This window comes from Stegostoma tigrinum, chromosome 22 (genome assembly GCF_030684315.1).
Source record: "Stegostoma tigrinum isolate sSteTig4 chromosome 22, sSteTig4.hap1, whole genome shotgun sequence".
NCBI classification, from domain to species: Eukaryota; Metazoa; Chordata; class Chondrichthyes; order Orectolobiformes; family Stegostomatidae; genus Stegostoma; species Stegostoma tigrinum.
The window spans coordinates 35,632,076-35,658,784 of record NC_081375.1 but is presented as its reverse complement, the minus strand read 5'-3'; the positions used below and the strand labels follow the sequence as shown (position 1 = coordinate 35,658,784).

The 26,709-nt window shown below is 39.8% G+C and overlaps 1 protein-coding gene across 2 annotated transcripts in view; it reads right to left on the bottom strand.

Moving 5' to 3' along the window:
• Window positions 1–26,709, bottom strand: part of usp43a (ubiquitin specific peptidase 43a) — a 405,014-nt gene that overhangs the window by 3,909 nt on the left and 374,396 nt on the right. For both annotated transcript variants that reach the window (XM_059653769.1, XM_048555613.2), the window contains 5 exons: window positions 16,332–16,409; window positions 15,011–15,140; window positions 12,562–12,681; window positions 11,085–11,313; window positions 1,021–1,179 (listed from right to left, as the gene is read on the bottom strand). In XM_059653769.1, the coding sequence (XP_059509752.1) occupies window positions 1,021–1,179; window positions 11,085–11,313; window positions 12,562–12,681; window positions 15,011–15,140; window positions 16,332–16,409 (716 nt within the window). The remainder of the gene's footprint in view (window positions 1–1,020; window positions 1,180–11,084; window positions 11,314–12,561; window positions 12,682–15,010; window positions 15,141–16,331; window positions 16,410–26,709) is intronic.

The following is a 26,709-nucleotide window of genomic DNA, read 5'->3' as shown; positions in this document are numbered from 1 at the left end:
AAATTAAACTTTTCACATTCATCCACAAACTTTACACCTGGATTTACAGCAATGATCTCTCTATTCCAGCTGCACCCACTTGCGTAAAGGTCAAGGCTGAAGAGCCATTCAGTTTCCATTTGCATGACTCACTAAAAAAAATTCAAATCTACCTGTACGTTATTTGTTAGATTTCAGAGGTGTACAGAACAAACCATTCTCATCAAGTAGCTCATTATCAGAAAAGCTGCAAGAAAATATACAGCCCCAGTAACAATGCGGAGGAGGGAGGAGTAGGCACGAGGCTAAAGGACCCAGCAAGATCACAGGCCTAAACGTCCACCGGGTCTTCAAAGTGGATCCCTGTCTAAACAAAATGTTGCCACTCTTCACACAACAGCTGGGCAGATTGATACAATGTCTAGCAGGCAGGACCAGGAACATGAGGCAGGAAGCCTCAAGAGGGGAGCGTGTGAGGATTCTCACCAGCATTTAGTGCAGTTTCACAGCTAGGGGCTTTCGCATGCACTTTCTTGCCTGTCTCCTGGAATCCAAGACTCCCTATGGACTAAAAACCCAAATAAAAACAAAAAGAACTGCAGATACTATAAATCAGGAACAAAAACAAAGTTGCTGGAAAAGCTCAGCGGGTCTGCCAGCATCTATGAAGGAGAAAACAGAGTTAACGTTTCAGGTCCGGTGACCCTTTCTCAGAACTTCTAAGGGCCACCGGATTAAAAATCCAACTTAGCTTGGAATATATTCAATGACCCTGCACTTTGTTAGTGCTCTCTGAAATGACTCTCAGAAAAGAGGAATTCTTCCTCGAATCTGCCTTAAATTAGACAGTCCTTGTTTGAAACTGTGCCTCCCGAGATCTCAATTCAGCCTCAAGAGGAAACATCCTCCCAGCACCTACCCTGTCAAGCCTACTCACAATCTTTGCCCAGTGATCTTATTGAAATATACAGGACCTAGAAGGCTGACCACTGAATTACACACTGCTATGGCATAGAGCTGCAGTTCTTGTGTTCCACATACCTGTCATGGAGCTGTTGGCTGACCAAGGAGGAATGGTGTTCCTTTTTTGGTAAAAAAGTATGTAGGCACCACGAGTACAAACTTCTTCTTCTGGAATCAACTCTGCATTACTGTCATCATAATCATACCACTGCCCATCCACAGAGTTTCTGCAGTATGCTGATAAAACAAAAAGTAAAACCAATAAGCCAGAATAAAAGAGCTCCAGTTTTTAGCTTTTCTCCATTAATTTCCACAAGTACACTATAGATTCATTGCCACAACCCTTTCATTCAAAACTATATGAATTCAATAAGCCTTGCATCTTGAAAGTAAGGGCATTTAAATCTGACATCCTGTTTCTTTGGTAGAAGAATGACATGGGTTATCTTAAAAATTTTAATGGACGCATCCAGGAAATCCCAAAGTAAATATTTAAGATATTTCAAAAAAAACTTTCAATCTTTTGCAGTAGCTGTGAGATTTTATTTCTTGGATTGCATTTTGAGTGTTTGCTTTCTCCAAATGTATAAAACATATGTGACAAAATAACATCTTTTTGGGAGGTGGGGTTCCATTCCGAAGATTATATATTTTGTTTTAAAAATTCATTCATGGGATGTTGGTGTCACAGCTCATTCTTAATTTCCCTCCAGGTGGTGGAGAGCCACCAGCAAGTGACTGACTGACTGTTTCAGAGCATTGATGAGAGTCAAGTCTATTGATGTAGGTCTGGAGTTTCAAAGTCCAGTCCACCTAAGGGTGACAAATTACCATCCCTCAAGGACATTAGTGAGCCATCTGTGCTTTTATAACATTACAGTAAAACCAGCTGTCATTTGTTAAAGTCTTGGCTGATGTGATGGTGGTCTCAACTGTCCTGTCCACTCATTATACTCTCTCACTTTCTTGTTGGTCAAGAATTTATCCAACTCAGCCTTAAACCTATTCAATGGCCCTGCCTCCCCCCAACTCCCTACAGAATAGATTAATGACCTACTAAGAAAAACATATTCATGTCATCTCCATTGTAAGGGAATGGAAGGTCCCTCATTTTTAATCTGCATATCCAAGTTCTAGTCTCTCTCCCACAGTGAAATGTTCTGTCAGCAATTTTCTGGTCAAGGTCCATTAATATTTTTCAATAAGATCATGTCTTATTCTTCGAAATGTGCAAAAGGTAAAGATCCATTCTATTTGCCAGCTGCTCACAAACCTATCCTTCAGCCCAGGAATTAGTTGAGTGGAATTTCTCTGAACTGATTCTAATGCAATTATGCCTTTCTTAAATAAGGAGGCTAAAAATGTACACAATTCATCGAGATGTGTTCACGTCATGAGTTGCTCTTGGAGTGAAGGGCTCTTTTTAAGAATGGGCAAACATGAGTGACTTTTATCCATTGGAAATTACAAGGGTGAGTTTTCATCCTATTGAAACATACAAGATTTTGACAGAACTGGATATCAGAAGGATCATTCCTCTTGTGGGAATGACTGAAACTACACAACATAGTTCAAGAAGAGGTTGCCTTCTTAAGGAGAATTTCTCTTCTTTCAGAGTGCTGTTAGCCTATGGAATTCTCTTTATTCGAAGATTTTGAAAGCTAGGCGTTTATATTTATCCAAGGCTGAAATAGGCCAATATTTGATAGACACGTAGCCAATGGTGACGTGGTGCAGACAGAATTGGAGAGTGGAGCTGAAACCATGCACTAATCATTCATTATTTTACAAAACAGTGGAACAGCCTCAAAACGCTAAATGACCTGCTCCTTATTCTGTTTCCACCACTATCTTGTACAACCATATCAAAGTTTTTATGCTGTATTCCCCTTGCAAATAATTAAATTTGATTTGCTTTCCTCATCACATCCTGTACCTGCAAACTAATTTCTTGTGCTTCAGTAACAGAACATCTGGAACTTTCTGCTCTGGTCTAGAGTTCAGTGTTTTATCTCCACTTAAACGAAATTCTGCTTTCCTATTCTTCTGTCAAAGTGGGCAAGTTCACATTTAGCGACATTTTACTCCATCCGCTGTTCCTGGACTGCTCACTTGATCGATTTATACCCCTTTACACTCCTTATGTCCCCTTCACAAAGTATTCTCCTATCTATCTTGCATCAGTAGCAAATCTAGCAACTGCACAGCCGTCCTTTCATCCAGTCATTGATCCAGATGACAATTAATCACGGCCTCAGCACTGGTTTTTGTTGCACCCCACTAGTTATACCTGAGCGTCAAACAGCACAAAAACAGACCCCTAGGTCCAACTCGTCCATGCTGATCATGTTTCCCAAACTAAACTAGTCCCAATTGCCTGGTTTAGGCCCATATTCATCTAAACCTTTCCTATTTACGTACTTGTCCAAATGTCTTTTAAACGTTGTAAACATACATGCATCTACCACTTCCTCTGGCTGTTCATTCTACACAGGAAACACCCTCTGTGTGAACAAGTTGCCCCTCAGGGCCCTTTCTCCTCTCACCTTGAAAATATGTCTTCTAGTTTTGAACTCCACTACCCTAGGAAATAGACCTTTACTATTCACCTTAGCTATGCCCCTCATGATTGCATAAACCTCCATAAGGTCAATGCTCAACCTTTTATGCGCTAATGAAAAAAGTCCCAGCCTATCCAGCCTCTCAACTAGATTGTTTTAACTGCATTTAGCACCAGTCTAAAAGGGATCAATCATCAGTTGGAAACAGGAGTAAACAGCATAGGTGTGACTTTTAACTTGTACACAAAAGAAGCAAATAATGCAATGAACAATAGCTTCCTTGCCTTGGGAGTTTGATTAGCTCAGTTGGTTGGATGGCTGGTTTGTAATGCGCAGCAATGCATGGGTTTGTTTCCTGCACTGAATGACATTACCATTACGAGAATCTTCACATATTGAAGATGAAAGAGCATTTGCAAACCATCACAAACCCTCCAGTCCCGGCATTATTCTTGTAAATCTTTTCTGTACTCTCTCTGATTTAATAATATTCTATCCATAGCAGGGTGACCAGAACTGTACACGGTATTCAAAAGTGGCCTCATCAACATCCTGAATAATCACAACATGAAATCCCAACTCCAATAACCAATGGGCTGAGCGATGAAGGCGAGCACGCTAAACTTCTTCTTCACCAACCTTTCTATCTGTGATGTAAACCTAAAGAACTGCACCCAAGTCCCTTGGTCCCTCTATTTGACAACACTACTCAGGACTCTACCATTAATCGTATAAGTCCTGCCCTTGTTAATTTTGCCAAAATTCAATACCTCACATTTATCCAAATTAAACTTCATCTGTCATTCCTCAGCCCACTGGCTTAATTGATCAAGATGCCTTTGTAATCTTAGATAACCTTTTTCACTGTCAACTATACCACCAATTTTAGTTGCCAATCCAAAATGATCTATTTAAGCTTACACGGTTAGGTAATTAATCTATGTTAACATCCCCTGAGGGGCAACTTTACAGAATATAAAGTGATAACTTCTCGACACAGATTCATATTTTGGGGAGTAGCCTTTGATGCAACACATTGTCAAATACCTCTGGAAATCCCAAGTACACCAAATCTATAAATTCCACTTTATCCATATTGTTTGTTACTCCATTAAACAGATCTTATAAATTGATTAAATGCGATTTCTGTTTCTCTGACTTTGACTCTACCTGATTGTGTTGAGGCTTGGTAAATATCTACTATGATCTCCATAATGACAGATTCCAGCATGTTTTCTATGACAGGAATTGGTCAAACTGCCTGTAGTTTCCTGCTTTTTGCTCTCCTCCTATCTTAACTACAGGATTTACTTTGGCTATTTTCTAAGCTGATAGGACTTTAGCTGTTTCAACAGCCACCTCTTTTAAGATCCAAGGATGAAATACATTATAACCTGAGAACATGGCAGGCTTTAGTTCTAATGATTTTTGCAGTACTTTTTCCCTGGTGATTGTAATGGGTTTAAGTTTTGCTCCCTTTCACCTTTTGATTTACAATTATTTCTTGGATGTACCCCTCACCTGCTTGGTGCTGTATCACCTCATTCATTTACCTGCCCCCAACCTAACCAATTGCCTGATACCCTACCTGGTCAGCCATATGCAATCCTATTCCATCACTGTACCATCTACTCCTGTCTCCACTGTGACACCCACCTTCTCTGGTTAGCTGTCAAAAGTGGGTTTTGGACCTTTAAACACTTTATTTAGCTGAATACAGCAGTTATTGCTGTAAAATAAAAACAGGTATGCCTTGGGTTTAACTGTGATCCTTCTCTTAGTTGATTCCATGCCCAGGTTTAAAAATTGAGTCATCTGGGTCAGAACCCATATAGCAAAACATGGTGATGGGTAAATGGGCAGTCTTTAATAGGATTACTATCAGTCAGATCTATTCTGATGGTGACCAGGCAATCTGGGCACCTGTTTAACCTCATTTGTTAGCCACTGATTCCATGTCCTTTTCCTTCTTTCTTGCTCACTAGAATGTATCTTTGTTAAGTGTTATGAAATATCTCTTTAAATATTGGTCATGGCATCCCTAATGAACATTCTTTAACATAATTTCTCAGTTCATTTTATACAGCTCTGTCATTATACCCTTATAATTGTTGATATTTACATTTAAACATTAATCTTAGGCCCAATCTTGTCTCTTTCAAACAGAATGTAAAATTCAACGTGTTATCATCAATGCTGTCAATGAGCCATTTACCATTGAAAATTACAAGCTCTAGAATGGAATATTCTCAATTGACTCAAGACTGTATTGATCGAGAAACCATTCTGAGTATTTCCTCGGGATCTCATCTTCCAGGTTACCTTTGCCAATTTCATTTGTCCAATCTATATGTGGATTAAAATCTTTTGATTCAATTTATTGACTTTTGATTATCACTGTACCTTTCTCGCAATTCCCAAATATATCTTCCTGTACTTCCTTCCTTACATAAAGTTATGGATAAGGAGTCTATAAACTAATCCCACAAGTGACTTTGTACCTTTTGTATTTCTTATCTCTACTCTTTCTGTCTCTAGCTTGATCTTCAGAACTAAAGTCATTGCTCATTACTGTATTGTCATCTGTAATTCACCAAGGTCCCTAAGACAGCACTTTCCAAAGTCAGGACCACTACCACCTAAAAAGACAAGAGGAGCAGATACATGGAACACCATATCTTCGAAGTTCCCTGCCAAGAGACTCCCCATCCTGATTTGGAAATGTATCACTGCTCCTTCATTGTCACTGGGTCAAAATTATGGAGGTCCATTCTTAACAACAATCTGGGTGTACATACACCACATGAACTGCAGCAATTCAAAAAGGCAGCTCACCACCACCTTTTCAAGGGCAATTAGCAATGGTCAATAAATATTGGTCTGGCCAGTAACACCCACATTATGCCAAAATGCCCCTTGAAATACAAGTTCCTTGCATATTCTGATTCTGCTAAGGATATTGAGTCCATGCAAAATAAAACTGCAGGTGCTGTTTCATCTCCAACATGGGAAGATTCTCATAAAAGTAACCTCAGTCGGTGCAGGAACTGAACCCATGTTTCGCTCTGCACTATAAACCAGCTATCCAGCCAACTGAGCTAACAAACCACTCCCCTGCCCAAGTGAGGAAGTTATTATTCATTGTGTTACTCGCTTCTCTTGTGTACGAGTTAAGAATCACATCTCTGCTGCTCACCACTGTTCCTAGTTAATGACCGTTCCCTTTTTAAATGATGCTAAAAGTAGTTAAAACAATCTAGTTGAGAGCTGATGAAAGACAACCAGACATGCAATATGTTATGTAGATCAAAAAAAATTGAGAGGACGTGTGGTTCATTCGGTGGAAGCTGAGTAGGGCATCAAGTAAACAACTGTTTCCTCTACATGCGATCTGGTAAGTTCCTGTTTCTGTTGTAACTCTACCATTAGTTCAACATGACTTTGTGAAGGTTTAGCTTTTTTTGAGAGGTTTAAAGGACTCTTCAATTTTATGTTTTGATTGTTTTTCACTTAATATTGCAGTTTGGTTATGATCACATTTAGGGTGAACCCTAGTGCTTAAGTAACAGATTACAGTACCACATACTATAAGCTCAAATCACTTCACTGAGCTAAAGCAAAAAGGGGTCCAGTCATATTCATGAAAAAAAATCCTGCTTAAATGGAAGGTCCAAGACATAACACAAGCTGGTATTTATATTGTGAACTCATGTTCAATTTTGTCTCTATTTGTCATATCTTGGACAAAATGATTCTGGGCTGTGACTTGATGTATGCAACATATCAGTTACTGGATTTCTGGTCCACCCATTGCCACCCCAACTTAGATGGGATTTTCCACGTGAAAGACGGAACAAGCTTCATCACCCTACACTGATGCTAATTCAGAGTCCAAAGATACAAGGACAGCGTCCATCACTTATCACCGCACAGACTAATTCCCTAATCCATAGCCAGTGAGATTATGACAATCACAACTGTTCTCATTCTCCTGTGAGCAATTGGCAAAAGGAAAAGGAGCTGAAACTGATAGTTGCTTCACTGTTTTCAGCTAAATAAATGAGAAACAAAAAAAGTAGCTTTTTTTAAAACAGGTACTAAAATCATCTTGTAAATATATAAAAATGACCTCGTAAAGAAGGAATGAAATGTTATACCTCCTTTTGTATCTAAGGCACTAACTTAAATGGATTAACAGAGTGATGAATAAAGGTACATTTTATGCATATTTCCAAAACTTACATTGTTACAAGCCAGTCTAACCATTTTGCTATCCTCACAATTAGTCAGCAATTCTTACTAAATTTACCTATAACCTATTTTTCTCATCAACCCATTCAGAGATGCTATTATCCATTTCTGAGGCAGGTAGGATCCTTAGCCTCCCTGTCTAGGGGTATGGATGCTACCACTACACCACACGAGGCCTATATAAAGTCATGGGATCTTTTGAATGTGACCAGCCCAACACTATCAGTTCACATCTGGTGAAAATGTACACATGTAATACACATTTACATTTATGTGACCTGTACTACATTACTTAAAGCATAATAACCATGTTGCATTTTATTATTTTTGCAATACTTATGGAAATAAACATATAAACATTAGGAAAAATAAATGAAAGACCTATGGATGCTGGAAAACAGAAACAAAACAGAAATTGCTGGGGAAGCTCAGCAGGTCTGGTAGCACCTGTGGAGAGAAATCAGAGTTAATGTTTTGGGTCCAGTGACCCTTCCTCAGAACTGATGGTAGCTAGGAAACCGTTGGTTTTTATGCAGAAGAGATGGTGAGGGGGGTAAGGAGTAAACCATAGGTGGAGATAGTGTCTGAGAGACAGAAGAACAGTTGGAAGAATAAAGGAGTAGATAATGATCACCCTGGGAGAATGAATAGCAATTAATGGGGACAATTAGTGGCTAACAATGGGTTGTGCGTAATAGCAGTTTATGTGATAACAAGGCCTGGTGTTTGGGGGTTGCAGTAAGGATCTGGTAAAAAGGTGCCTCAAGCTCTAAAATTGGTGAACTCGACACTGAGTTCGGAAGGCTGTTGAGTTCCCAATCAGGAAATGAGATGCTGGCTTAACACGGTGTAGAGCTGAATGCACACAGCAGGCCAAGCAGCATCATAGGAGCAGGAAGGCTGATGTTTCAGGCCTAGACCCTTCATCAGAACTGAGATGCTGTTCTTCCAGTTTGCACTGAGCTTCGCTGGAATACCGCAGCAAACCTGAGACACAGGTGTTGGTCAGGGAATAAGGTGGTGTGTTGATGTGACAGGTAACTGGAAGCTCAGGGTCTTTTGTGCAGACAGAATGTAGGCCTGTCCAATCTACGCTTTGTTTCCCAATTGTAAAGGAGGTCACATTGTGAGCAATGAATGCAGTCGACTAGACTGTGATGTGCAGGTAAAGCATTGCTTCACTTGGAAAATGTGTTTGGGCCCTTGAATACTGAGCATGGAGAAAGTAAATGCGTAGGAGTTACACCTGCGTTTGTAGGGGAATGTGCCGTGGCGCTGTGGAAGGGTGTTGGGAGTGAAGGAGGAGTGGACCAGGGTGTACGGGTGAGAGCACTGGCTGCAAAATGCTGACAAAGGAAGGGAGGGGAATATGTGTTCGGTGGTGGCATCCCACTGGAGATGGCTGAAATGATGGCTAATGATCCTCTGGATGTGGATGCTGATGTGTATCGCTGTTGCATGAGGGAAGAGAAGGGGTGGAGGCTGAAGTGCAGGAGAAGGGTCGGATCAGTTGAGGGGCTGTCAACAACAGTGGTGGGGAATCCTTGTTTGAGAAAGAAGGTGGACATTTTGGAGGCCCACTTGATGGAGTTGGCATCATCAGAACAGATACAATGGAAATGAAGGAACTGGGAGAATGGAATAGAATTTTTTTACACAAAGCAGAGTGTGAGGATGTTTAGTCAAGGTAACTGTGGGAGTTGATTGGTTTGTGGTGGATATTGGTGACTGGCTTATCCCTAGAAATGGAAACAGAGACATCAAGGAAGGGAAGGGACGAGTCAGAGATGGATCAGGTGAATTTGCGAGTGGGGTAGAAATTGGAAGCAAAATTAATGACTTTTCCAATTCTGGATGAGAGAGGGAAGCAGCACCAATGATATCATCAATATAGCATAAAAAGAATTATGGTTTGGAGACAGAACAAGGAATGTCTCACATACCCAAAGAGGCAAGTAAAACTGTGACCCATGCAGATACCCATAGCCACCTCTCTGATCTGGAGAAAGTGAGGAGAGTTAAAAGAGAAGTTGTTCAGGGTGAGGATGAGTTCGGCCAAGCGGAGGACGGTGGTGGTGGGTGGGGATAGTTCAGGCCTTTGTCCCATGAAGAAGCAGACAGCCGTGAGACTAATGTAGTGGCTGCGGCCCACAAACTGGAAATTCTGACATGATGTGAAATGTCAGAGGAATTGTGGCTGTGAGTGGGCAGCAACTGGACAAGGGGAGAAAAAACTGAGTCGAGGTAGAAAGAGATGAATTCTGTGAGGGCAGCAGCAGGCAGAAACAATGGGTCTGTCCAGGCAGTTGTGTTTGTGGATTTTGAGAAGGAGGCAGAAGTAAGCTGTGTGGAGTTGCCAGATTATGAGCTTGGAGGCAGTGAGGGGGAGATCACCAGATGAGGTTAATGACCATTGTGGACATTCTCACCTTGTGTTCCATGGTGGGGTCATGGTCCGGGGGGAGATAGCAGGTGGTATTTAAGAACTGTACTCAGCCTCTGCAATGTAAGGGATTGGTCCACCAGACAACAACAGCACCATCCCTGTCAGCAGGCTTAATTACAAAGTCAGGGTTGGATCTGAGAGCACGGAGTACAGTCAATTCACGGGGAGGAATGGGTTACTCCAACACACAGAATAGAGAGGTAATTACAGGCAAATATAATGACTATTTTAACAGAGATTATAGCATAACCAATTAAATGCAATGCAATCAATTGTGACTTCAAGTATTATCATTGTCAACATTATAATAAAACAATGGGTGATATCAGTGTGACACCATAAGTGCACATAATTCTAAGAAATCAATGCCCACATAGTGAAGATTTCTTATATTGTGGTTCACTACAAAATTAGTGATTATACTTAATATGTGATCTTTAGTCAATGCATATTGAGAACAATTAGAACGTATGTTATTCTGAATAATATGAATGTTAATTGCAAAATCATGATCTTTCCTGCAAATTCAAATGAAGTGTGGCACAGAACAAATATAAACTATATAATGCACACAATGTTGTTGGGCATTATCAATGGATCTTCTGTGGGGATGTTAAAGTAAATTAAATATACTCTGATGTACCAGAACTGCTGATAAATTGAGGGTTAGGAAATTCAGAATTGCCAAGTCAGGAAGACTGAACATCGAAATGCACTTACATATTTCAGAAACTAGCCGAATACACAAGATGTGAGATTGTTCTATATCACTAACACATCGACAACATACACATATAAACTTGGAAAGACAAACAATAAGATTGCATGCACTACCAGGTGGATGAATGGAATAAGATTAACTATCGTAAGGGTTGCTGGCCAACCTGTATAGTGACCTCCTTGCATGCTCCCATGGTGATTGCACACAGCATACAAATCATACAAGTAGTTTTCCTGATTACTCCCTGAAGGAAAGCGTGGTCTGCGCCATGGTGACCAGTGGGATAAAAAATTCTTGGTGTTCTGAGTTCTTTTTGCTACGTGAGGTGTCATATCGAGGCCACTTTGTGGAAATTTCACCAGAGTAGAGAGCTTAGTTCTTCTCTCTCCCATCTGAAAAATTTAATTGTCACAGATTAACTTTCAATGGCTTAAGTAACGTGCTAAAATGCCTGAAAATGAAAAATTAGATATTAGCCTAATTTTTACACAGTTTACTGATTTTCATCATTGTTTTAACACTTAGCATTCACAGATTTGAAAGGAAAAGAGTTTTACTAACCCTCTATTCACATGAGGCTGACCAATGAAATCCCTTGCAAAGAATTACAAGTGTTGGTGACTCTGCAAAGAATAATTGCATAACTAGCTCCTCAACCCTTACAACATCAGTATAGAGTGTGTAATTAATTGTACCTTCTCTGTGGGTGTGAAATGTTTATGACACTGAAGAAAAATATCTCTCAACAATTCCATCAAGAGCATTAACAATGGCCTGTTTAATATTCAATCACAGATGTGGGTTTGGCTGGCTTGGGAAAAATTGACTCGGTCTGTCTAGTTGCCCTTCAGAAAATGGTGCGGAGTTATCTTCTTGGACCTCTGCAGTCCATGTGGTTTAGGTACACCCACAGTGCTATCAGGAAGCACGTTCCCTTACACTCTAAGGGATAATTACTTACAGAGAATTCCAATCGATACTTTGATGTGGAGGACATCACCTTTATTTCAGTTCCATAAGACCATAATACATTGCAGCACAGCAGGCCATTCAACCCACACATCTGCTTCACAGTTTAATAAAACAACTGCTGATTTGATAACCCTCAACTCCACTTACCTGCCTTTTCTCATGTACCTTATTTCCTGAACTGATCAAATGTGATTAAGTTTAAATGCATTAAATATCCAGAGCAAACATACATTAGTTTATTAGAGACAAATGTGTTTTTATGTAACTGTGTGTAAATGTTTGTAACTAATTTAAATAAAATAAATAGTGGTTTTGCCTAAAACAACGAAAGAACTTCATAACAATGTAAGATATTGTTACAATCACAAAACACAGTTTTACCTCAATAAAGGGAAATGTACTGTTTATCCAAGTTGACAGGACAGGGACATCATAAGCTCTGAGCTGGGCTGAATTGGAAGTACTGTTCCAACATTCTTTGATTTATTGTTTAAAGCTCATCCTTCCCTAAAATAAAACTGTATGAAATAGCCTCTCTATAAATATAAACACACAGTAACATACACTCTATTCAGTTGCCAAAGAGAATCAATTTAGACCAAACTTTTCTCAAAGAAGAAGAAGTGTTTAAATAAATTACAGTTATGAAGAATTTCACACAGAAATACCTGTCGAAATCGCTTCAGGTGAATTATAAGAATATCAGGCAGTGTCCATAGATTAAGCTTGACCATCCCCTGCTGCAGATTTTTACAATGTGGGCATCGCCACGCATCATCTGGGGCTAACTGTAGAGAAATAAGCGAATCACATTGACATTCTAAGTTCTTGCAAGACTAAAGGTACAGCTTTCAACTGAAAATAACATTTCATGTTAATTTAATTCCTTGTTCACACTAATTGAGTGCACGGATGTAATTCTGTATGACACCACAGGTTTACAACCAATTATTTATGACCAACAATTTGCCACTTGTCAAAATGCTTACATATGAACATATGGGCACATGAATAAGAAACAAGAGTGGGCCCTTTGGGCTTGCTCTGCCATTTAATAAGAGCATACCTGATCTGATTTTAACCTCAACTCTACATTCCTGCATATGCCTCATAATCTTTAATCCACTTTATAATTAAGAATCTAACGGCCTTGAAACTATTTACAGATTCTGTATCCATTGCCTTTTGAGGAAGAGAATTCTAGAGAGTTTTGAGAAGATTTGTAGCTCAGGTTGAAGTTCTGGATGTAAGTTTGTTCGTTGAGCCAGAAGGTTCGCTTTCAGACGTTTTGTCACCATTCTAGGTAACATCATCAGTGAGCCTCCGGTGAAGCGCTGGTGTTATGTCCCGCTTTCTATTTATCGGTTTAGGTTTCCTTGGGTTGGTGATGTCATTTCCTGCATTGATGATGTCATTTCCTGTTCTTTTTCTCAGAGGGTGGTAGATGGGCTCCAAATCAATCTGTTTGTTGATGGGGTTCCGGTGGAATGCCATGCTTCTAGGAATTCTCGTGTGTGTCTCTGTTTGGCTTGTCCTAGGATGGATGTGTTGTCCCAATCAAAGTGGTGTCCTTCCTCATCTGTATGTAAGGATACTAGTGATAGTGGGTCGTGCCTTTTTGTGGCTAGTTGATGTTCATGTATCCTAGTGGCTAGCTTTCTGCCTGTTTGTCCAATGTAGTGTTTGTCACAGTTCTTGCAAGGTATTTTGTAAATGACGTTCATTTTGCTTGTTGTCTGTAGAGGGTCTTTTAAGTTCATTAGCTGCTGTACAGACAACAAGCAAAACGAACGTCATTTACAAAATACCTTGAAAGAACTGTGACAAACACTACATTGGACAAACAGGCAGAAAGCTAGCCTCCAGGACACATGAACGTCAACTAGCCACAAAAAGACATGATCCACTATCACTAGTATCCTCACATACAGATGAAGAAGGACACCACTTTGATTGGGACAACACATCCATCCTAGGACAAGCCAAACAGAGACATGCACGAGAATTCCTAGAAGCATGGCATTCCAACCGGAACTCTATCAACAAACAGATTGATTTGGAGCCCATCTACCACCATCTGAGAAAAAGAACCGGAAATGACATCATCAACCCAAGGAATCCTAAACACATAAATAGAAAGCAGAACATAACACCAGCGCTTCACCGGAGGCTCACTGATGATGTTACCTAGAATGGTGACGAAATGTCTGAAAATGAACCTTCCAGCTCAGCAAGCAAACTTACATCCAGAGAATTCTAGAACCTCACAACTCTGAGAGAAAAGACGTTTCCTCATTTCTGTTTTAAATGGGTGTCTCCTTGTTTTTGAAGAATGGCCTCCACTTATAGATTGTCTCACAAGAGAAAATATCCTTTCAAAATTCACCTGGACATTTCCTCAAGATCTTAGATGTTTCAATTAAGCCACTATTAACACTTCTAAACTCTACAGGACACAGGGCTACCCTGTCTAGCATTTCTTCACAAAACAATTTGCTCATTCCAACTTCTTCCAATGCATTAACATGCTTCCATAAGTAAAGTGAACATTACAGTGCACAGTACTGAAGATATAGTCTCGCCAATGCCCTGAAGCATTACCTCTATACTCTTGAATTCAATAAAGACAATCAGATTTTTGCTGTACCTGCATGCTTCTGAGATTTATGCACTAGGACACGCAGAACTCTCTGCATCTCAGAGCTCTGCAACCTCTCACCATTTAGGTAATATGCTTTTTCAAAATTCTCTCTGTCAAAATAGACCATTTCATACTTTTCCCACATTGTACTCCATTTGCCAGGTCTTAACCTTTCCATATCTCTTTTTAAGTTCTAACGTCCTTTTCATAACTCAATTTTCTGTCTATTTTTGTGCCATCAGCAAATTTAGCTATTATAGCTTCAATCCCTTCATCCAATTAATTTATATAAATTGTAAAGATTAGAAGACCCAGCACTGAGCCCTGTGGCACAGCACTTGTGATAAGACTCCTGTGAAGCACCTTGAGCTATTTGCAATGTAAAACGTGCTAATTGCCACTACTGATCATTTCTAAAGATGCAGAGGAATGCAATCTCTCAACAATAATACCCTGTGTTTGTTGGGCAGACCAACCTGTTCCTCCTTGGTGTACAGTTCAAAGCACTCGGCCAATGTACAGCTGTGTGCCTGCTGATGTGCCTGCTGTTGAATCCGAACACTCTCTCCATCCTGGACAACTTCTTCCTGAATATTTCCAAACAAGCTGTAAAGCAAAGACATACTCTGCTGCAGTTACCCGTTTTATTGACGCCTAATTGATTTGGCAAATACTGCATCAGAATACACTGCTTTGGAATACTATTACAATTCAGCCACTTAATCTTAAACAATAAAACTGAAAGAACTGTGGATGCTGTAAATCCGGAACAAAAACTCAAGTTGCTGGAAAAGCTCAGCAGGCCTGGTAGCATCTGAGAAAAAAAAAATCAGAGTTAACGTTTCAGGTCCAGTGACCCTTCCTCAGAACCCTTCCTCACTGGACCCGAAACATTAACTCTTTTTTTCTTCACTGATGCTGCCAGGCCTGCTGAGCTCTTTCAGCAACTTCTGTTTATAATCCTAACAATACTGGCTCTCTATCACTTATAGTGAATCATTATCTTGCCAAAAATTACATTTGTTCTTAAAACTGTTGATGTAGTCAACATCATCATCTTTCTGGTCAATTTGTGTAATATTAGCCAAATTCCCCTTGAAATATTTAAATCGAATTATATGCTTACCACCTCTCTTCTGAGAGAGTATTTGTGGTTGTAATCAATAATTTAAACCCTTATAATTCTGAGAACCCCAAAAATGGGCTCCTGAATTGCATTTTCTCAGGTGGGAATGTACTGACTAGGTTTGACTTCCATCACAGGTGAGATGCCCTGCCTCTAGTGTGTGTATATTGCTTATGCATTTTTGTAATAGTAGATCAATACAGGTTGATTTGATTTTACGAAGTGCCTCTCAACTTATTCACTGGACTTCATGTTTTACATTGATGTGGGATAAAACAGGTGATGAACTGAATCAATGCTATTTCACATCTTCCTATAAATTGAAAATAATGTGGAAAAATGTGAACTCGCCCATTTTGGCAAGAAGCATTTCAGAGAAACTTTACTATACAAATGCCTGAAATGGGCAGGGTGTCTTGTAAGGAAAGGTTGGACAGGTTAGGCTTATATCCATTGTAATGTAGAGGATCAAAAGGTGATTTGATTGAAACAGTTTGTTTATTGGTGTTTCCACCTTCTCATATTCTCTTACTCACAAAATACACCAGAAAACTCACTTTCAATGTAAAACATAACGATAATTTTAAATTTGAGTACAGTTTGATACCATTTCCTTTACCAATGAGAGCCAAACACTGATTCAGTTCAAGTGCCTACATATACAGACTTACCTATCTTTCGTCTTTTGACCCCATTCCAAAACAAGTTTTATATGTGGGGGTCCACCTAGGCCGCAGGAACGCAATGCCCTAAAAACAACATCTGCATGTTAGAATAATTCAACTAAACTTTAATACATGGCACTCACATTGAAGATGAACTTCCTCCACACACCTATTTAAATTTAGTGGGGAGCACAAGTGTGACATCATGAGTGCTGGAAACCAATCTGTCCAAAGGTATTTTCCTCTATAATTGCCAAAGACAGTGGTACTTGTTTAACATCAGAGACATCAGCCTTGCTTTGGACATCGACTGAATCCTGACTGAGAATTACTAAGGCTGCCTTCCTGTGAGAGTGACTGTCTATTCAGTTGATGTGCTGGCTTACTTTAGAAACTCGTAAACCTATTTATTACTGGTCCTGCCTAAATTACACTGTCTAAAAGACAAAGATTGATTTAACCTAAAACAAAGATTGATTTGAACTGTGTGCACATTATAGTGCTGTTACATTCCAGCAGCACTGGTATGAAGTGTTCCTGCATCAGCACATTGAACTAAAACTGTCAATCTAACATTTGGACTTTATCTGACTCTGGAATGAGTGATGGGAGAATGTTTGCTCCAAATTATTGCGTACACAACAGTAAAAATAGTACAAAGCAGTTTTACTTCACCAAATTAGGCTGTACTTAAACATGAATGGTGCTCTTAATGTGAAAGAAACATCCCTGAGCACTTCAGAGGCAGAATAACAAGACATAGGGCATTAGCTGAAGGATTGGACTAGCAACCAAAACAAAAATCAGCAACAGATTTTGAGATTTCTGAAGGTATTGAGACTAAGAAATTAATAGGGAGTGGTTGCAGATGTCATCTTCTCAGGCAATCTCTCAGAAATGATAATGACTTGATTCCATTCCATTTTGATGGGTTCCGGAACTGTTGTTAAGTCCAATACAGACTCTGCCATTTGTTGGTACCTGGTATATGAAGGGTTGGACAGATATCGCATTTGGACATTCGTGTGATCTCTCTAATGCACAATCCATTTTTAAAATGCAACGTTATCTTTTGCTTGAAATATTTTTCTTAATTGCTCGGGTAATTCCAACAATATGAATGAATGGCTTATGAAAGTTGCCATCATTTATGAGGGGATGTAACATTGTTTTTACAACTACAATTATGAGAATGTAATAAAGAAATAAAAACAAAGAACTGCAAATGTTGGAAGTTAAAAATGAAAACAGAAATTGCTGGAACAGCAAAGTAGGTCTGGCACCACCAGTGGACAGAAAGACCCTTCTGTGTTCTGAAGAAGGGTCACTGAACCCTAAATGTTAATTCTGCTTCCTCTCCATAGATGCTGCCAAAGCTGCTGGATTTCAGCAATTTCAGTTTGTGTTTAAGACAATGTGTTATTTGCTAACACAACAAAATGTTAACTCCCGGGGTCCAGGATTTAATGGGCACACGTTTGTTTAGCTTACAGGACCCTGATTACACAGGAACATAGAAATGTGCAGCAGGAGAAGGCCATTCAGCCCTTTGAGTCTGCTCTGCCATTCAATGGCTGATCCTATATTTAAGTACGATATTCCCACTTTCTTCCTATACACCCAAAAAAAACTTAACTTCCCTTTTTTGCACCAGCTTGACTCAGAATTTCTGATGGGCTCACCACCTTCTCAAGGATAATTAGAGATGAGAAGCAAATGCTGACCTTACCAGAGAGATCCTATATCTCATGAACAAATAAGAATACAGTAAGACACTGGCAGTGACAAATATTACTGTAGAGGTAAGAGCAGACAGTGTTGGTGGTGAAACAAAAGCAATGTTTGAAGCCCAGCACGGCTCCTTAACGTTATGCAAAAAACAGCTAAACAGTAAACGCAAACCCAGGTAATCAAAGCAAGAATGTGCCTACTGATTGTCTACACATCTGGAATTCAAGCAGAATTTAATGTCCATACACTTCTTACAAACTGTTTGAATTAGTGTTTGTTAGCACTCCTTAAACACAGGCTGATTCACTGTCCTGGGAACACACACAGGATGATGCTCAGAAACTTGATGACCTTCTGTGTGGTGAGGTAGTGAAAGCCAGATGACCAGTGAGCCACCTAAAGCTCTACTTCAATGATGCTTGCAAGGTGTGACATGAAGGCTGTAAACATCAAGTATTGCACTTGGGAGTTACAAATGTATATGCAGGAAAATGGCCACATTTCCTGGGGCTGGCATCCACCACCATATTGACCAGTGGCTACAAAAGGACGCCAACACCAAAAGCAGCGATCCAGGTTGATACTTGGTAAGTTTGTGTGCCGCACTTGTGACAGAAGTTTCTCTCAAGAATCAGCCTTTTCAGCCATCAAGAAAGGTATGTTGTATTATGCTTTGCCAGTTTAGTGCAGAACAACAACTTCTGGGGAGTGCTTACAGCTGCAATTGTACAGGAAGTGGTGGAAAACAGGCTGCTGTAGCTTTATTTAAAAAGCAAAACATAACCTTAGAAGCAACTACAGCAATGGGTAAAGGATAAACGGTTTCAATTTCACTGCACCCTCCCTGCAAGCCATTTCAGTTATTTGGAAAGTTTGAATTCTACATGTAAACAATATGCTGTTTGAAAGTAATAACGTTTACATGGCTGCCTTCAGCAGATATAAAGGTTGATAAACATCTATAGTCAGAACTGACTACATTACTAACATGCTGTGCGTTTTAATGGACTACAAACTGAAATTTCAAGGCTGAGATGTAACATATACGTGGAAAGTTAACACATTGCAAAGTCAAAGTTCCTAAATGAACAATAAATACTTTGAACAATGGATTCATAAAGGATGTGCAAAGAAGCTGAATACTTGCACTAACGGCAACCACTGTCATTTTGAGGGCAGTGAGGAGGACAATCAAGAAATCTAAATGACCATGTTGAATTTTACTGTGCTTCATCAATTCAGGGGAACTACATTTGTGTTCACATTTAATTAAGTTGTTAAATCTAAGCCAATTTAGGCTTTACATGCTGTGTTGTAGCGGTGAGATCAATCACAATGACATCAGCAGAGTGGCTGTGTCCAGTCAGTAGTGGAGGGTTGGCAATATAAAAGTGCCTCAGGGAAGGCTGACAAATCTACTCTGCTATCAGTCTCTCTGTTAAATTGAGTGTAGAACCCTTTCTATTTGTGAATTTTCATAGACTGTTATCTTTTCAGATGATCATGATTTTTGGTTAACTCCCTGGTTGATTTCTCAAGTGTGTTGTCATTTGAAAATCACTCTGGAGAAGTGTTTAATTCATGTAGCAAGCAATTTAAACTAGCCACCTTAAGCATAATTACAAATGGTCAGTAAATAAAACACAAGTGGGGAATAAATTGGACAGTCCCCAAAAACAGGCACAGGGATTGTGATGCATGAATGCACAGACACTATTTGAAATCCAGGCACGAGTCTGTTTTTCTGGTTATTGACTGGCTCTCTACATCAGCAGAGGAGCCAATATTGACTCACCATCGCTTTCTCAAGGGCAATTAGCGATGGGTGATAAAGTCAGGCCCAGTAAGTAACACCCACCTCCCATAACCAAATAGCTTCCCATCACTATTTAAAGCTAAACAGCACAACTTCAGCAGGAGGCAAATTCTGTCTATAACTGGCATTGGAAATCATCCAAATGAATCAATTCTGGGAAAGTGCAAGAAATGATTTAACGAGAGAGACAGCAGGCTTTCAGACTTTGTGTTGGAGGTACTGTTGGAAGAAAAGAAAAGGGGCAGAAATGCCTGATTGTGGGCCTCCAGAAACTTGGTTAGAAGGCAGTGGAAACAGATAGCTGTGGAGGTCAATGCCAGCAGTCAGGCCTTGTATCTCTCACGTGGGAAGAAAATCAGTCATCTCACACAGGTAGTCCCATTTAGTGCACATATCTTCAAATGCTACATGGGCTTCATGCACAGCTTAACTCTCCACTTTCCCCTCACTTATCAAGGTCTGCAGCTAATGTTCATTGCCTGATCTCATCCTCACACTCTTACCATTGCTGCAAGCATTACACTCAACCCAAGTTGGCAAACATTGTTGGCTATTCAATCAAAACATACATACCAACCAAATACAATGTACATGTTCTTATGCCCTTGCTAGACAAATACAGGTAGGCAATGCATGTCCCAACACCCATGGTGTGGGGCTGAAATCAGTGACAATATTTTCATCACCAATCTTCCCTTTCACATCCCACATTCTCCTCATCCAACAATCTCTTCTGATTTACAAACTGCAGTTACATGCACCTTTTGATTTGGACCCCTACAACCCACCCTCCAACAGCACAACATTAACCTTCTGCCCCCAGGAGGTAAAACCTGGCCACGCAGCACTGGAACACCAAGACAAAATTGATGATGAAGACACAGCGCTGTCACTTGGTTTACACTCAGCCTGGAACTCACTCACTGACACTGCATATATCTTAGACTCAGATAAAAGGTAGGATTGTGTTTTGCGCCACATCTGCCTACCAAACAAATTTGATAAATATAAGGGAGGATTATCCAAATGCGATGACGTTCTCATCTAATATTCAAAGATATGCACCTTCAACACTCACTGATGAGGGTCAGGAGTAGAAGCCAAATCTCCCTTTCTAATTTTAGAAACTTGCATCTAACTCACCAAAGATCAGCTGGCTCCCTGGGAAACAACCTGTGATCTTCCTGATCTGTACAGCAAGTGATTCTCTCAATGAAATTGCTGAACCATCAATGAGTTGCAAATTTAGTCATATTTAGAGTAACTTTATCCATTATTGACAGGTGTGTTTTATACCAGGTGTCTAAAGCTGATAATAGGGTGTGCACATTTGCCTTTCCATTGCATAAAGGTATGAGATCCCATAATATATCAGATGAAATCAATAGGGTTGAATAAACTGAAATTCCAAGATGATTAGAAATCTATAATACGCCAATAACTTATAACTCTCGCTCTGACATTGTAAGAGTGGACCTCGCTTTTTATTGATTGACACTTCACACTGCCCTTTGACACATACATCCATCGTAATGGGAAAGACAGTTCCATTCTGTGTGTAGTTTTGATTACTATAGTTTTGTTTATTAAATCTGTTGTAAAGACAGTTACAAACTGTCTTTCTGCCAGTAGATGGGGCTGAAGTAATTTGTAAAGAAAATGGTGCAAAACTCTGTCCTGAAGGTCATATTAAAACTCTTTGAACATGGAGAGAATATCTGTCACTAACTGAGGTTCTACCAAATGTTATCCATCTCAGAGTACAGCTCATTCACATAAATCAAATTTGCCACTTTTACAATGATACAAATTTAGGAACGATCTGTGATTTATCATGAGATGCATTAAGTCTAATTTGACACAGAGGGGATCCTACCTGTCCTTCATTTTAATGCACATTATAAAGGGGGCAAGATCAGAATCAAAACAGCAGATAATAATACAAGTTTCAAACTAATTTTGTTCGGACAAGAAATTTGTTATTAAAATGGTACCAACTGGAAAAAAAATCTTCCATTTACAAAGGCACACAAACTCCAGATCTCCGAAATAGGTGCAGTACCTATGAAGTTCATTCACTGTAGTGATACAATAAACACAGTGCGTAATTTGCACACAGCAAGGACTCATAAACAGCCATGTGACAATGATGACATAATTTAGTCTGCTGATGCTGACATGTTGGCTCGGATACCCTGACTTTCTATGTATAGTGTATGGGGATATTTTACATCCACCTGGGAAAAAAGCTCAAGCCAGGATTAATGAATTATTTGAAAAATAGCACATCTTACAGTGAAGTACTTCCTCTTATTCACTAGACTTCCAGGCCTGATATGATGCTCAAATCTCCAGAATTGTGTAACATCCAAATAATAAATTACAATATTTTATTACGATAAAATTAGTTTGAGGAAGCACGCTTAATTGAAGGCTCCTTGTGAATACAAGCAGTTCACATTATTTCTATAAATGGCAGATTTTTCTAGCCTTTTTAAGGGGTCATACTGTGTAACACACAACAGTTGTTACATTACAGTCAAGGGCATCTTATCATAAGACGGCACAATCTGAATATTAATATCCGTCATAGGTAAGTTATTTGAGAAGATTCTGAGGGACAAGATACATATGCATTTAGAAAGACAGGATTTGATTAGGAGTAGGCAGCATGGCTTTGTGTGTGGGAGATCACGCCTCACAAATTTGTTAAGAGTTCATTGATGAAGTGATCAGCAAGGTTGATGTGGGCAGGGCAGTGGATGTAGTCTATATGGATTTCAGTAAGGCTTTTGAAAAAGTCTAGTGTCAAATTAGACTTAAAAAATGTAGAAGGGTGCTCTGGAAGGTTAGATTATATGGAATCCAGGGAGAGTTGGCAAATTGATACACGTTTGGCTTGATGGTAGGAAGCAGAGAGTAATAGTGGAAGGACGTTTGTCGGACTGGAGGTCTGTGACCAGTGGTGTGCCTCGGGTCGGTGCGGATCTCATTGCTGCTTGTTATCTATATCAATGATTTGGATGAGATTGTACAAGGCAAGATTAGTAAGTTTGCGGATGACACTAAAATAGACAGTATCATGGGCAGTGAGGAAAGTTATCGGAAATTGCAGTAGGATCTTGATCAGCTGGGGAAATGGGCCGAGAAATGGCAATGGAGTTTAATATAGATCAGGACATTGAATACAGAGGTTGGGAAGTTATGTTATAGTTGTACAGGCCGTTGGTGAGAACACACTTGGAGTATTGTGTTCAGATTTGGTCACCTTGCTAGAGGAAGGATGTTATTAAACTGGAAATGGTGCAGAAGAAATTGACAAAGATGTTGCCAGGACTCGAGAGACTGATTATAGGGAGAAGTTAGATAAGCTAGGACATTTTTTCTTTAGAGCGTAGTAGACTGGGGGCGGTGCATCTTATCCAAGTGTATAAGATCAAGAGAGGTGTGGATAGAGTGAGCATCAGTTTAAGGTCAGAGGGGAAAGAATGTATAGGAACCTGAGGGGCAAGTTTTTTTTTTACACATATGCAGTGAACTGCCAGTGGAAGTGGTCGAGCCGGGTACGTTAACAACATTTAAAGTGCATTTGGACGAATACGTGAATAGGAAAGGTTTAGAAGGATAAGGGCCAAGTGCAGGGAAATGGTGTTAGCATGGATGGGTATTTTGGTTGGCATGGACCGGTATGGGCTGAAGGGCCTGTCTCTGTGCTGTAGGACCCTGTGACTCTAACTTCTCAATAACTGCTTGTAATTTTTTTTGACTCTTTGTACCTCACAAGTTAGATTTCTGCTTCATAGCATAATGATTCTGAAAGGGTAAATGCTGAAAATTTCAACAATTTCCTCTCAATCTGATGATGCCATAAGGAATGAGGTGGGGAAAAGCAGAATAGTTCTGGATCTCAAAGGAGACAGACCATCAAAGTCTCTGAGTCTCAGTAACAATGTTCATCTTACTAATGTGACTTGTGGATGTAAGTTTGCTTGCTGAGCTGGAAGGTTCGTTTTCAGACGTTTCGTCACCATTCTAGGTAACATCATCAGTGAGCCTCCGGTGAAGCGCTGGTGTTATGTTCTGCTTTCTATTTATGTGTTTAGGATTCCTTGGGTTGATGATGTCATTCCCGGTGTTGATGTCATTTCCTGTTCTTTTTCTCAGAGGGTGGTAGATGGGCTCCAAATCAATCTGTTTGTTGATGGAGTTCTGGTTAGAATGCCATGCTTCTAGGAATTCTCGTGCATGTCTCTGTTTGGCTTGTCCTAGGATGGATGTGTTGTCCCAATCAAAGTGGTGTCCTTCCTCATCTGTATGAAAGGATACGAGTGATAGTGGGTCATGTCGTTATGTGGCGAGTTGATGTTCATGTATCCTGGTGGCTAGCTTTCTGCCTGTTTGTCCAATGTAGTGTTTGTCACAGTTCTTTCAAGGTATTTTGTAAATGACGTTCGTTTTGCTTGTTGTCTGTATGGAGTCTTTTAAGTTCATTAGCTGCTGTTTTAGTGTGTCGGTGGGTTTGCGGGCTACCCTGCCAAGAGGTCTGAGTAGTCTGGCAGTCATTTCGGAAATGTCTTTGATGTAGGGGAGAGCGGCTATGGTTTCTGGGCACATTTTGTCTGTTTGTTTGGGTTTGTTGCTGAGAAATCGGCGGACTGTGTTCATTGGGTACCCATTCTTTTTGAATACGCTGTATAGGTGATTTTCCTCTGCTCTGCGTAGTTCCTCTGTGCTGCAGTGTGTGGTGGCTCGTTGGAATAATGTTCTAATGCAGCTTCGTTTGTGGGTGTTGGGATGGTTGCTTCCGTACCTCAAGCTGAGCTACAAACCTTCTCAAAACTCGTCAATGTAACTTATACCTAATTGCTTTCATGCATCAAATTACATTTTGTTTAAGAAAACAGTCAAATGAGAAAAGGCTACCTGTGACTTTTCTCAAAGAAAATGGAAACTGCAGATGCTGGAGAATCCAAGATAACAAAGTGTGGAGCTGGATGAACACAGCAGGCCAAGCAGCATCTTGTCTCCTAAGATGCTGCTTGGCCTGCTGTGTTCATCCAGTTCCAGACTTTGTTATCTGTGACTTTTCTCTCCCACTTTAGGCCAAGTTGATCTTGTAGACCCAGTCAGAGGAGGCTATTGACCCAACCACACCTCAACAGTGGCTAATACAATATCGCATGCCCATGCAACAATTGCTAACATCCAAAATTAGGGATTAAACAAAATGATGAATGATATATTTCACAATAACTCATTATCTATTGTTGTTTAATAGTTTAATAGTCAGATTCTCTCAAAGGCCAGGGATTGAATTTAATAAATTAGCTCAGTGTGATGACTCACAGTGGAAATGGTGACATTTTCCTTTTCCTAACATTTGGATTGTAAAACCTTCTCATGGGAAATGTGACTAATTTCTTAGGAGGTATCAGTACCCTTCAGCAATATCTTTTGTTGGCCTTTTTTAACTTTGTCCTTTATTAAATTCAAAAAGTTATTTTAAATTCACAATGGGGAAAACAAATGAGACAGAGAGAGGGTAAGACAGAAGCAAACTGACAGGGCTGAGAGGGAGAAAGAGATGTAATAAAGAGAGGGAACAAATTTTAACACTCACTGACAAATGGATAATTTGGAGTTAAAGGTCATCCACATTTACAATCAATCCATTCTGATCAGATTTCCTCCAGAGAAAAAAGAATCTTACATTTAAAAAGACATCAGTTCAATTTTAAAATAAACAAATTACTTTCACCCATTAGCTAGCAAAGATCAATACTAATTATACACCCTATAATTCTACTTTTTAACATCTAAGAGACAAAGGAGTAAAGCAAAGCACATGTGAGCCAAACAATGTGTAAGTCAGACAGATGAGTTTTCATTGTAATCAATTTCTTTATAAAACAAGTTAATTTTGGCAGAAAATAGAGTCTCTGAGAAAAACAGTCATGAATGAAAAGAACAGAATGATGTTTGGGATACCACCAAGTGAGGGGAGACAGAAATAGGAGTAGGTCATTCATACTCTCCAACCTGCATTGCAGCTGAATTAGATTGTTGCTGATCTGTATCTTAATTCTATGTACCTGTCTCAGTTCCTTTCTTTCATACCTTTGTGCAATAGAAAAGTCATCAATCTTAGTTTTGACATTTTCAATTGGCTGAGCTTCAACAGCTTTTTGGTGAGACAGCTCCAAATTTCCTCTAGACCTGAGAGATCATAAGATGTAGAAACAGAAGTAGACCATTGCAAATCAAGTCTGCTCCACCATTCAACAGGATCATGGCTGATCTGATAACACTCAGTTCCACATTCCCATATCTTCCCTATGACCCTGGATTTCCTTATTGATTAAACATCAGACTATTTCAGCATTGAATATGCTTAATAATAGAGCCTCTTCAGTCCTCTGTGGGGAAGAATTCCATAGATTCATTACCCTATGAGAGAAGAAATCCCTCCTCATCTGTGTGTTACCCTCCTCATCTGTGCACCCTTCTGAGAGTATGCTGTCTTGTTTTAGACACTCCTGGGGGGAAAAACCTCTTTGCGCGACCCTGTCTAAACCCCTAACAATCTTCCATGTTTCAATAAGGTTGCCCTTTATTCATCTAACTCCATCGAGTACAGGTCCGACCTAGTCAAACTCTCCTCAAAAGACAGTCCCCCATACCAGAGGTCAGCTTTATGAACATTTTCTGATCTGCCTCCAACGCCAGTGTATTTTTCCTCAGTTAAGTGGCTCAAAACTTCTGTCTTCCAGCTGACTCGTGACTTGTATGTTTTAGCAACACCTCCCTTCTTTTATTCTCCAAAGCCTTTGAAATAAA